Source organism: Babylonia areolata, chromosome 26 (assembly GCF_041734735.1).
Source record: "Babylonia areolata isolate BAREFJ2019XMU chromosome 26, ASM4173473v1, whole genome shotgun sequence".
Lineage (NCBI taxonomy): Eukaryota > Metazoa > Mollusca > Gastropoda > Neogastropoda > Buccinidae > Babylonia > Babylonia areolata.
The window spans coordinates 12,278,009-12,291,719 of record NC_134901.1 but is presented as its reverse complement, the minus strand read 5'-3'; the positions used below and the strand labels follow the sequence as shown (position 1 = coordinate 12,291,719).

The following is a 13,711-nucleotide window of genomic DNA, read 5'->3' as shown; positions in this document are numbered from 1 at the left end:
TTCATGTTTCAAGTTCAAGTTCAAGCTGCTTCGAATAATGATAACTTTTATTGTAAGGATGATGATGATCATCATCAGGACAGGTGAAATTCATTTCAGTCTGTATCAAGGGAACTAAATCTGATAATGCGAGAGTATAGCACAAACAAGCTTTATTTCCCTTCTTTTCTGCAGACGGGGGGGAAAAAACATAATTTGTGTCTGCAACTGCATCGAGAGAATCGTGCCTTTGTATCTGAATGGTATCCAGTCTAATTTAAATTCCACTTTGTCGTCACGAAACAGAGTTGTGGATGTTGTCTTGCAGTGTTACCCAAGCAAACTTCACCGGAATGGGTGCTAAGATAAGGAAAACTGGGTTATCGTGGACCTGAACTGAACAGCGCATCGTTTTTGATTGTGTGAGAAAAGGAAAACTGCTCGACACAGCCAAAATGGCGGCGCCCATGGTAAATGGAGGCCCTCCAACTCCCGACGTTGTGGAAGTTCTGCGGATTTTGGAAAGAGGACTGTCCACGACCGTTTTTTTCTATCGAAAGAGACCCGAAAGAAGAACTCTCCGAGTGAAGCTAGAGACTCGTCAGGTGTTGTGGATGAAATCGCAAGGTTCAAGACCAGAGGGATCATGTGAGATATAGCAGACGTCATTTTCAATTCATTAAAAAAAAATTTTAAAAAAAATTATGCTGATATTTTTAGCTGTACAAATATTTAAAGTTTTCATATGTTTGAGTTCATGTGTTATATTTACTAGATATATTTATGCACACAGAACTTCTTTACTTGAAACTGATGATTGAAGATTTAAATTCATAGCTGTTTTTTGTTGTTGTTTTTTTAACATGGATTTTTTTCTCTCGACTAATCCCAGCACTGTACCACCACTGTCGTGTGGCATGATTCATGCATTGTGCATCTTTCTTTGGCTCCGCCCATTATAATGATTTATGAAATTGCCTTTTGTTAAAAAAAGAAAGTTTGCAAGTTATGCAAGTTCAACAAGTTCGAGCTGGATTTTCATTTCCTTTTATTTCTTTTTAGATTATGAAAAAAGAGAAAAGAAAATAATAAAGAAAAAAAAGTGTGCTAGTCATAAGCCACAGAATCCCACTCCAACCCTAGTTTTTGAAACTGATTAAAATGGTAAAAACTATGTTCTTTTTTTTTTTTTTTTTTTTTTATTTCCACACCACATCCTCACGTCCTTCTGGCCCATGGAAATAGTTGTTAACATCTATTAAGAGAATGTGATTGAATTCACAGGATGTATTTTTAGTGCAGTAGTACAGATGATAAAATTAAACCACTCATTTACACACGGCACACACAGACACACACACACATACCTACATCATGGATGCATTTGTATAATACACACAAATATATGTGCATGGTTACAGAGCTAGTGAGCATAATTTATATTAACACATTATATTCACTGTCTGTGTCTCTGTCCCTTCATCAGTCTCTCTTGCAGTGTTAAATTGTACACACAAACAGTGAACATGAAGCACACACAACACACCCCACCCCCATCTACACACACACACACACACACACACACACACACACACACACACACACACATACATGTACATCATCTGATAATTGAACAAACCCAAAATTAAGAAACATACACACACACACACACGCACACACACACACACACACACACACACACACACACACACACACATCATCATCATCATTATGAGCATTTACGCCTAATCTTGAAAATTAGCCGTATGTGTTTACAAATAGAAGGCATATAATGCAGATATCAAAACGGAAAAATTGAACACAAGATACCAAACATCATTGAAAACTATTCATCCACCCCATCCCCACCCACCACCACCCCCACACAATACACAAGCGCATGCGCACGCACACACACAAGTCATAGCACACAATCGTAAATAGTACACAATAAAAAACACTACCAACAAATTCTGAAACTCTCAAAACTCACTCACTCACAAATAGTCATTTTAGTTCATATTGGAAACTGATGAGCTGTTGAGAATTAATCAGGAGGGGAAAAGGTGGGTCTTTAGACTGGATTTGAATGATTGCAGCAAAGATGAGTGATGGAGAGGCTGAGGAAGTTGAAAGGGGGCTTGGTATGAAAAACTGTTGGCCGTACGTTTTGGTTCAAGCAAGGGGGATCCTAAGCACACACACTCACACACACACACACACACACACACACACACACACACACACTAACCCAGTGACAGAGTTTTTGTCTGTGATCTTTCTCTTGCGCATATTTAGTTGCACTGAAACACAGAACTAGCTATACATGTATGTGTGCAAGCTCTCTTTCTCTCCCATTTCAGAGCATGCATAATGCATTATACATCTGCATGTTTATGCACAACACGGTTTTTTGGTTTTTTTTTTAATTTAAAAAATTTTCTCAGTATGTATGCCACCCATAATGCATGTGATGTATGTTTACATATATATATATATATATATATATATATATATATATATATATATATATATGTATTTGTTTTCTTTTGAGTGTATCATCTCTCTCTCTCTCTCTCTCTCTGTGTGTGTGTGTGTGTGTGTGTACTTTGTGTGCATGTGTGTAGTTGTGTGTGAATACATAAAAACCAAAAAAAAGAACATTATAGTGTGTGCGCCCACATATGTGCAAGTCTACATACATGTTTCATCGTCTGCATTTGAAATTGATTGCTTGTTTGCATAGTTATTTGTATATTTGATATGTGTACACATATATATTTTTATTATTATTATTATTATTATTATTATTTATAATAATGATGGTGCTGCTGATAACATGGAGTCAGTCATGATGATGATAACATTGAGTGCAATGATGACATCTGACAGCAATTAACATGCCATGCACTGATGTAGCTCTCTAACTCTTTGGTTGTTTATATCACCTATATGATTGTGTATCATGTGAGAGAGGGAGAGAGAACGCACAACAGTTTACATGTTGAAATAAATAGATCTATGGGCACCTGTGAGTTTTCTTACGCACTTTACATGTTTATCTTACTTATTTGATTTAAACAGTAAGTAAAAAAAAAAAAAAAAAAAAAAAAAAAGTAATCATTGTCCAGAATCACAATATCCCCTCTTGCTTTTATTTTTATTCACTTTTTGCTTTTTGAGCGTGTAGCATGTTTTGAATGTGTTAACAGTCTTCGGTAATATACTAATATGCAGTGATAGTTGTGCAAGGATGAATGAACAAACACCACCATGTACAACATTTCCCTGTGACTTTCAGTACTGGTGCAATACGTTACAATCTATTTGTCTCACTTTGTCTTTGTGTCAGTATGTCTGAGGGAGGTGAAGGAGGTTCGATCAGGAAAGTGGTCCAGAGACTTCGACAAGTGGCATGAGGACAGCAAAAAGGCTGATGGTCGTGTCTGCTTTGTCATCCTCTACGGAAAAGATTTCAAGCTGAAAAGTCTTTCTGTTGTTGGTAGGTTGTGTTTTTTTGTTTGTTTGTTTGTTTTTGTTGTTTTTTTCATGTATGGGAATATTTCTATATTATGTATAGGATACTTCTGTTTCAGTTTGAAGTAGGTTCAGGGAAGTGTCAAAGTGTGCACTCATTCATGTATATTATATGCTACACCACATCTGCTGTTAAGAAAAAAAAAGAAAGAATGGCTGCCTGATCTTTGCATCAACCTAACATGCTGATCAGGTCTTGAATCCTCATACTATACTAATTTCATTGTTGTCTAAAATCAGGCTGAGAGATGGTATGGAATGTAGCAAACTTCTTTTAGCTTTACCTGTGACTGTGGAGGTAATAAATACAGTATACATTGAACCAGTTGCCACAAATAAATACGGTATAGAACCAGCCGCCGTGGCAAAAGGGTTAGTGTAGCAGACTGACGGCTGGGAGGACACAGATTCAAATCCCAGTGGGGGTGGGTTTTTCGGCCCACAGCTGGCTGATACCCAGAGTTGAGTGTGCTGTGGGCTTAAATGGGAAGACTGGGACCAAACAGTCCGGTATCTTTCACATCATGGATGTGTTTTTGTGTGTGTTGCTTTAATTTTCTGACCAACACTGCAAGTGTTTGTATCTTTCGGGCCTGGTTGATGCCAGGATATCATTATGACAGGGAGCCATAATACAGTCCCAAATTATGTGGTCTTTCTTGCCCTGCTCTCATGGTGACCTCAATACTCCTCCACTTTCGTGCTTGGGGTGAGTCTTGTCAAGGTCTTCAGTGTCTGGCGGATTCATGGGGGACTGTCATTGGAGGGACATGGTGGCAGTCTTCACTCGGGGGGAGACGCTGACTCAGTCTGGCTCCACGATAAATCCATTATTGTCATCAGTGAGGGGCTTAGTAGGTGGTGTCCTAAGTATGTGAAATCAGAACAAGCACTACTGAACACCGCCAAAGTGATTCAGCAGCAGTGCAGGGTCTCTTCTGATGTGTGGCCTCCTGATGACCTAACATTGATGGTTCCCTGTGGACTGCCAGCACTGGGACTGAGACAGTTGCACCCGGGTGTGGTCGTGCGTGGGGCTAGTTGGAATGAGCAGCGTGGAGTAATGCCACTGAAACGGTACAGATGATGGGGCAGAAAAAAAAAAAAAAGGCAAAGAGGTTTCAGCCTGAAACAGAAATCCTCAGTCTCGTTCCTAATTACACTGATTTGCGTATTGGCATTTTAGCAATTTGAATTTTTTTCCCTCCTTTATTTTATACAGCTTGTGTATTCAGGCACACTCTTTGGTGAAGCAGCCCATGGTTAAGCAGCCCAGGTTTGGACTCGTTTTTTGTTGTTGTTGTTGTTTTGTACAAATAAGTGAAAATTAAATTGACATAGATTTTTTTTTATATGTGCTTGTTATGAAAATGAGGATATATTTTTGTTTCACTTTATTTTACTGTCTTCCCTTTCCAAGTTTCCCATGTTTTTGTTTTTTTTTAGACTAAGTTAGAGTCATACTATGTTTTTTTTGTTGTTGTTTTTTATTATTTCATATTATTTTTATTTAATCTTATTTTACAGTATTTTATCTTTGGTTTGTTCTGTGTGTTTTGTTGTTGTTGTTTTTTGTTTGTTTGTTTATGTATACAGTCTGTGTTTTTTTGCTTTTTTGTAGTGAATATGATTTGTATTTTTTAAAGATTGTTTCATTATATTTATTCTTTTTTGTCCGCATATGAATTGTAAAATGCACATGATTATGGTGTTGTTGTTTTTTTCAGTGTAATTTTCTTTACTTTTGCATCCAGCCATAATCTGAGAAAATAGGAACTTAAGTAAGGAACTTTGTAGGTCATAGTGTGGGTTCAAGGTTATTTTATTTTGTTGCCATATAAATTTATCATGAGGAAATTTTCATTTTATTTGTACTTCCTGAATAACATTATCTTGGTGTAGATAGTGTAAATGTGTGTATGTATGTTGTGTGTGTGTGTGTGTGTATGTGTGTGTGTGTGTGTGTGTGTGTGTGTGTGTGTGTGTGTGTGTGTGGTATTTATGTAAGATGTGTGCCAGAGAGATATATGATGAGTGTGTGTATGTGTGTGTGTGTGTGTAACTCTGTGTGTATGTGAGAATGTGTGTGTGAGTAACTTTAGTGTGTCTTTGTGTATGTATGTACATGTATGAGTGTGCATGTGTGTGTATGTATGTGAAAACGTGTGTGTTTTTGTGTGTGTGTGTGTGACGATATGTGTGTGAATGACTTGTTTGAGTGACATGCATGCACGAGCATGTGTGTGTGTGTGTGTGTGACAATACACTATGTGTGAGTGACTTGTTTGAGTGACGTGCGTGCGTGTGTGTGTGTGTGTGTGTGTGTGTGTGTGTGTGTGTGTGTGTACACAACTCTCCACTTGCTTGTCCTCTGTAAGTCTAATTACAGTCATGAAGTATGATACAGTAGATTGATAAATAACGGTAGTGACTTCTCCTCTCCTGGTGTCCATGTGTCCCTTCAGCCAACACAAAGGAGGAGTACGCGGTGTGGCGGAAGGGTCTGGACTACCTGGTGCAGGAGACTGCACACTCTCTCTTTCAGCTGCAGCTGGAGCGCTGGCTGCGGAAGCAGTTCTACATGATGGAGAAAGTGGGCACCGAGGTGTAAGTGACTGGGTCCTGAGCTCTGTGTGTTATTGCTTGTTTTGTTTTTTTGCAAATCAGGGTACATACAGTCACAGAAGTGTGGGAACAGTTTTGGAAAAGTGAGAGAACCATTTCCAGGGCTGGAAAAAGCTTTTGAAAAATATGTTTTTGTCTTTTCGGGGTTTTTAAAAGATAGGAAATATTCGTAACTTTATCCCTTTGATCATCATCATTCAGAAAAGAGTTTGATGCATGATAGAATTTATTAGAAATGAATGAACAGAAAAGTGATGAGAATGAACACCAACATTGGGATATTGACTGATCTCTTTCATCAGCATTGTAGGAGATATTTTTTTGCATTCAGTTTGACATTGTTTAGTATGGAAAATGCTTTAGTGTAGTCTGTAAAAGGTTTGGAAAAAGTGTTGAATTTTGTTTGATCACATTGTTTAGTATGGAAAATGTTTTAGTGTGGTCTGTAAAAGGTTTGGAAAAAGTGTTGAGTTTTGTTTTTTTGTTTGGGAACCATGAATTGAATTAGATCTACTGAATAGAGAAAGTACGCACCACTGTGTCAGTGAACCACTTTGTGTGTGTGTGTGTGTGTGTGTGTGTGTGTGTTGTTTCTGTGACTTGACTTGCCAGCGCTGCAAAGAGTGAGACTGAGACTGCTGCTGCTGTGCAGATGAACATTGGGTGTGTGGCTGTGCAGATGAACATTGGGTGTGTGGCTGTGCAGATGAACGTTGGGTGTGTGGCTGTGCAGATGGGGTGTGTGGCTGTGCAGATGAATGTTGGGTGTGTGGCTGTGCAGATGAACGTTGGGTGTGTGGCTGTGCAGATGGGGTGTGTGGCTGTGCAGATGAACATTGGGTGTGTGGCTGTGCAGATGAACGTTGGGTGTGTGGCTGTGCAGATGGGATGTGTGGCTGTGCAGATGGGGTGTGTAGCTGGATATTTTGGGATGGCAGGTGGGGGTGGGGAACACAGAAGGAATACAGTATTCATCGTGGGATGTTTTTCAAAAACGGTACACCCACAAAAAAAAACCCCAAATAAACAAAAACAAAACAAAAAAACAACAACCAACAAACAAAGCAAACGAAAACCTTTGAAGGGAATGTTTAATCTTTGGTCTTTTTCTGATAAGAAAAACAAGTTATTCATTTATTCATTTGTTTTCTTATGTTTGCAGTGTAACTTTGAAAAACTTAAAAGCATGGCTACCTCGAATCAACTTCAAAATGTCAACAACTAAATTACGGGAAAAATTTCAGGTATGTGAATGTTGCTTGAAAAGAAGTATGTGTTATTATTATAATTATATGTGTGTATCAATGAAATGGGTGTGATGAAATGTTTGCATGAAAATGTTGGCACTTGGAATAGTTTAATCAGTCTTCTATATTTTATGTTTTGTTAGTCTTGCTTCTTCTTTCTTTTTTCTTTATGATGTAGGTACCGGCAGCCTCGACTGCAAAACTGAAGCTAAGACTGAAAAATGTCAATTTTGCCTATTTTCCCCAAGCCTGTAACTTGAGTGACGTTTAAGAAATAAAGATATGTTTTATACAGGAATTGAATTGAATTTCTCCTCTTTCCTATGCTGTCCTTTCTTTTCTTGTTTCAGCATAATAAACTTATTTTTGCGAATGTAGCATTTGAAAAAAGATTTTCGTTTTTTTTTTTATATGTATATTTCTCAGAACTGGTAATAAGCTTTGAATAAATGCCTGGTAATAAACGAAAGCTCTTTTAATTCCCTTTTGGATGGTATAAGAAATGATGAAACTGTGCCCATTTTGCTATTTGACAATTTTGCCATGGGAGAATTAGAGAACAGTTTGGATTTTAGAGCTCAATATCAAGAAAACTATCACCATGTATAGCTGGAAAAATATTAGGCATAATTACTATATATAAAACATTATTTTTCATAGTTTTTAGCCTTCTGTGTTGCTTAGCAAACATGCAGTGATCCTGTAAAATCGAAGATTTGTACAAAATCTCAAAATGACGCGTAAAAATGCTCAGTTTCAGTGAACTTCACATGGCTGTAACTTTGGTTCTAATATAGGTACAATCAATTTTTGCTGTGGGATGTTTGGGTTGTTTTTTTTTTGTAGAGTTGTTTCAACAGACATTTCTTTTTTCAAAAAAAGGCTGCTGGTCCCTTTTTGATGATAATATTATTACGCGAAATAAATTTTTAACAGTTGTGAAAACACAAATATTCTGCGATGTCATTTTTCATTTCAATAGTTCTGCGCTTTACATTTCATTTAGCAAGTGCTTCCACTATACATATATTTTATTCCTAAATGCCCTGTGAGTGTTGGTTTGTCTGTGTGTCCTCTTGACACACCCCTGGACTGTTTAGTGACTAGCAGTATCCGTCAGTGAGGGCTGTAACATGACCTAATTGAGATAAAAAAAACAACAAAACAGCTGACAGATCAGGATGTCAGTCACCACCATTCTCTTCTTTCAGCTTCCTTCCTCTTGGGAGTGCATTGTTTTCTTCAGCAAAAAAGTCATTTGCACAAAAAAGTAGTGAGTGCACAGTTTGAGTCTCCTCCCCAAATATGTGATTTCAGCAGGGTTGGACAGTCAAGGGGCTTCATGAATGTCTGTTTTTGTTTTGTTTGGGGCATGTCCCGACAGGAAATGGACTCTGAAGGAAGGGGAGAGATTGTGTTCCCCCAGTTTGCTACTCTGTATCATCACTTGGTCCACGCACAGCAGGTCTGTACACAACTTTTTGTGTGTGTGTTTTTTTGTTTTTTTTTTCTTGCTCATTTGTTGCTTGTTTTCCTCTGATGGCTTGCTGACATTGTGTGTCTCTTGTTCATTTGTTGCTTGTTTTCCTCTGACGGCTTGCTGACATTGTGTGTCTCTTGTTCATTTGTTGCTTGTTTTCCTCTGACGGCTTGCTGACATTGTGTGTCTCTTGTTGCTTGTTTTCCTCTGACGGCTTGCTGACATTGTGTGTCTCTTGTTGCTTGTTTTCCTCTGACGGCTTGCTGACATTGTGTGTCTCTTGTTGCTTGTTTTCCTCTGACGGCTTGCTGACATTGTGTGTCTCTTGTTCATTTGTTGCTTGTTTTCCTCTGATGGCTTGCTGACATTGTGTGTCTCTTGTTGCTTGTTTTCCTCTGACGGCTTGCTTACATTGTGTGTCTCTCGTTGCTTGTTTTCCTCTGACGGCTTGCTGACATTGTGTGTCTCTTGTTCATTTGTTGCTTGTTTTCCTCTGATGGCTTGCTGACATTGTGTGTCTCTTGTTGCTTGTTTTCCTCTGACGGGTTGCTGACATTGTGTGTCTCTTGTTGCTTGTTTTCCTCTGACAGGTTGCTGACATTGTGTGTCTCTTGTTGCTTGTTTTCCTCTGATGGCTTGCTGACATTGTGTGTCTCTTGTTGCTTGTTTTCCTCTGATGGCTTGCTTACATTGTGTGTCTCTTGTTCATTTGTTGCTTGTTTTCCTCTGACAGCTTGCTGACATTGGGATGGGGGGATTGGTTTTTTTGTCCCTTATGTTTGATTTGTCCTGATTGGTTTTGGATTTTGTGCTTGACATTTATTTATGTTTTGTTTTTTTAATAGTTTATTTATTTATTTACCTATTTATTTACTTTTTTGATTATTTATCTATTCATTTACCTATTTGATTATTTCTTTATCTAATCATATAATATAAAGCGGAGTATGGCTGCCTACATGGCGGGTTAAAAACAGGCATACACATAAAAGCCCACTCGTGTATATACGAGTGAACATGGGAGTTGCAGCCCACGAACACAGAAAAAGAAGATATAATATATATATATTGTTACTCCTTATCTTTGATCAGAACCCAGCTCCCCTCCCCTTCCCATTCCCCAGGCCCTGTGTCCGTCTTTCTCTCTTTCTCTCCATCTACTGGTTGGTTGGGTTTTTTTTTATTACATGGAAGGCTTCAGTTTTCATTTATTTTCAATGTGAGTATTCATTATTGTGATTATGGTCCAATGATAATGATAATGATAATCATATGAAGAAGGCAAAGAAGATCATAATCATGATCTGAGAAGAAGATAATGATCATGATCTGACAGCCATCATCATTATTTAAAGAGAGATATGGAGCCAGACAGAAAGATAATTGAGGTGAAGAATGTTCTTGAAAGTTATCAGGTGGTAGTTGTTTTAATGTTTTTATATCTTTTTTTCCCTGCTACCTTCCAATGCATGGAATCTGTTGCAGATTGTGGCAGAAAACTTTGACAAGTACTTTGAATCAGCACCACATGAAAGGTAAATAATGCTAATAACAAAAATAATCATAATTTAAAAGAAAATCAATAAAGAGACAAAAGAGAACATTTATTCATTGCATTTTCTAAAACAGAGCTCAGTGTGCTTTACATATACAAAATCTGTGATATGTAAATGACAAAACCATTAAATAATCAGTTTACATACTCACTGCAAACCTCAAGTAAATTTTGTGTTTTCTATGACATTCTGTATAAGCCAAGAATTTGGATTAAATTTTCATCTTAAGCACCAATTAGCAGTCTGCATGTGACAAACAGGCGAACATTTTATCAGAAAAACCAAGTTAACAATAAAGAATTAAGAGGTAAATAAGTCACTTCTCTGTAACATTTTACAAAGGGTTGTTTTTTCACAGGATAAATGACCACAGCAGTTCTGATATATATATTTACACTGCATTGTGTTTATTTTATTATGTCATGAGTGTTGTGTGATTCTTGTGTCCAAGTGTTGTTGTGACAACATAAGAGGAAGAGGAGTTGTTTACTGGGTTTGGTTTGAAGCATTTGTGTATGTTGGGAAGTGTGGACGTTATTTTTCTTCCCAATAATCTTTCAGTTTCTTTATCTTATTTAATTATTCATCATTAATCTTCAGGTAAACATGACTTCAGTTTGAATGTGTTGATGTAATTTCTGTCTTCATCATCTGTTTAATCAATGACATAATGATGTCCATGATGTAGCTTCTATAAAGGAATATGATAATGCATGACTTGACATTCAAATTAATGAACCTTTGACAGTTGAAATTTACCATACATGTCAGTGAAACTGTTCTTGTGGAAGTTCAAAGGCATTGTTCACTGTGTACTCACTTTCTTTACTTTTTTCACATCAGGAGAATGTGCAAAGAAAAGTTCCAGCAGTTTTTGGCCGAGGAGCAGAAGGTAAAGAGAGAGAAAGTGTGTGACAGAGAGAGAGAGGGAGGGAGGGAGAGAGTGTGACAGAGGGAGTGAGTGAGAGAGAGAGAGTGTGACAGAGAGGGAGGGAGGGAGAGAGTGTGACAGAGAGAGGGAAGGAGGGAGGGAGTGTGACAGAGGTAGGGAGGGAGAGAGTGTGACAGAGAGAGGGGGGAGGGAGAGAGTGTGACAGAGAGAGGGGGGGGGAGGAGGGAGAGAGTGGGACAGAGAGGGGGGAGGGAGTGAGAGAGTGTGACAGAGAGGGGTGGAGGGAGGGAGAGAGTGTGACAGAGAGAGGGAGGCGAGGGAGAGAGTGTGACAGAGAGAGGAGAGGGGGTGGGGGGGGAGAGAGTTTGACAGAGAGATAAGGATGGAGGGAGAGAGTGTGACAGAGAGATAGGGAGGGAGGGAGTGTGACAGAGATGGAGGGAGATTCCAGTACAAGTACTTCCTAAATGATGTATGAAGTGAAAAGGACTTCATTTTGAGAAATGTTAAGACTGGAAATTTTTACGTTTCATCAAGGGTATTAACTCTCATGGTTTATTATTTTTAACTGTGAATTCAGACTGATTTTGTTGATATTTTTATGGGAGTTTAGGGCATAATCCAGTAAGTGATGAGGCGTTCACAAATCTTTCTCAGAATAAATATTTAACGGTCTCCTTCTCCAACTTTCCATCACATGTTATCGTGTATTGTTGATTGAATATAGGATTGAACGGGCAGGTCAACAACTTGAACTTGAACAAAATGGTGTCCTTCGTTCACGAGGAATATGAGCATGCGCTTTGAATATGTATAAATATGTGTACGCAATTGATTTTTGCCCATGACCTTCAGGGCTCAGCCAATACATTTATAAAGTCCACTCGTAGTATTGATTTTAGTATTTTCTGAAAAAGACCACTTGGGCGAATGAACATTGTGAAAGCCCTGTACACTGAGAGTAAAACACACAAGCTTTTATGTATTGAGTATAATTTCACAATGTAATGTTTAAGATGAGAAAGATCAGTTTAAAGCAAATTAACCCCCCCACCCCCCACCCCTAGCATTAATTACAGATTAATTTCCCTTTTTTACTATCTACACCAAAGACAAGCAAAAGAAGTTCCTGTCTGAACAAAAAAAATGATAAAAATAACTGCTCTTGTTGTGTCAGAATATCAGATCAAAGTGCCAAGTTTAGAGGATAAAAAAAAAAATTAAATATAACAGTAAATTCAGTTTGCATATAATTTGGCTTCTTTTTTTATTTTTTTGTGCCCATCCCAGAGGTGCAATATTGTTTTAAACAAGATGACTGGAAAGAACTGAATTTTTCCTATTTTTATGCCAAATTTGGTGTCAACTGACAAAGTATTTGCAGAGAAAATGGCAATGTTAAAGTTTACCACGGACACACAGACACACACACACAAACACACACACACACACACACACACACAAACAAACACCGGGTTAAAATATAGACTCACTTTGTTTACACAAGTGAGTAAATATTGGATACTTATATAGCACACTATCCAAAAATCTGCTCTAGGTGCTTTACAAAAACGCTTTTGTTAACATAAAACATTACATCAGTGTTACATACACACACCAAAATGTGACTACACACACACACACACACACACACATGACTGTAAGAGTGTGTGTGTGTGTGTGTGTGTGACTGAAACCTGATTGAACGACAAAGGAAGTGAATGATGAGCGCCCAAAGGCAGCTGTCAGTCAGCTCTATCCAGGCAGGCAGCCTGTTGTGCAATTGACTCCATGTTTGTAAAGCTTTGAGTTTGGTCTCTGACCGAGGAGAGGTCTTATATAGATATCTGTATCATCATCATCATCTTCAGTAATGAAATACACAGTTGTGTGCGTGTCTGCATGTGTGCTGGAATGTGTGTGCATGCATATATATATTGTTGTTCTGTGTATGTGTCGGTGCATGTAATGTTTGTTTTCGGTTATTCAGTATATCAGATTCTATGTGTGAGTGTGTATGCATGTGTGTGTGTGTGTGACTCTGTGTGTGTGTGTGTGTGTGTGTGTTTGTGTGAGTTACTGTGTATGTGTGTGTGTGACTGTGTGTGTATGTGTGACTGTGTGTGTGTGTGTGACTGTGTATGTATGTGTGTGTATGTGTGACTGTATGTGTGTGTGTTTGTGGGTGTGTGTGTGACTGTGTATGTGTGTGTGGGTGTGTGACTGTATATGTGTGTGTGTGTGGTCAGGACCCCAGTGCCACAGACATGGTGTACGTGCGGCACGAGATGACCTTGTTTTTGGACGACCCCATGCGAGCTGGGCCCAGCCTCTACTTCACACAGCAGGAGGTCAGTCAGCCATGGTCTGTTGTCCCATGGCTTGTGTGTGTGTG

The 13,711-nt window shown here is 38.4% G+C and overlaps 1 protein-coding gene across 1 annotated transcript in view; it reads left to right on the top strand.

The window, feature by feature from the left end:
* Nucleotides 1-207: 207 nt before the first annotated feature.
* LOC143300602 (1-phosphatidylinositol 4,5-bisphosphate phosphodiesterase gamma-1-like) overlaps nucleotides 208-13,711 on the top strand; it is a 69,984-nt gene continuing 56,480 nt past the window's right edge. Inside the window, exons 1-8 of the mRNA XM_076614383.1 lie at nucleotides 208-627; nucleotides 3,332-3,481; nucleotides 5,982-6,123; nucleotides 7,304-7,385; nucleotides 8,773-8,853; nucleotides 10,354-10,403; nucleotides 11,268-11,316; nucleotides 13,566-13,667. Coding sequence (XP_076470498.1) covers nucleotides 435-627; nucleotides 3,332-3,481; nucleotides 5,982-6,123; nucleotides 7,304-7,385; nucleotides 8,773-8,853; nucleotides 10,354-10,403; nucleotides 11,268-11,316; nucleotides 13,566-13,667 — 849 coding nt within the window. The 5' untranslated portion in view covers nucleotides 208-434. The remainder of the gene's footprint in view (nucleotides 628-3,331; nucleotides 3,482-5,981; nucleotides 6,124-7,303; nucleotides 7,386-8,772; nucleotides 8,854-10,353; nucleotides 10,404-11,267; nucleotides 11,317-13,565; nucleotides 13,668-13,711) is intronic.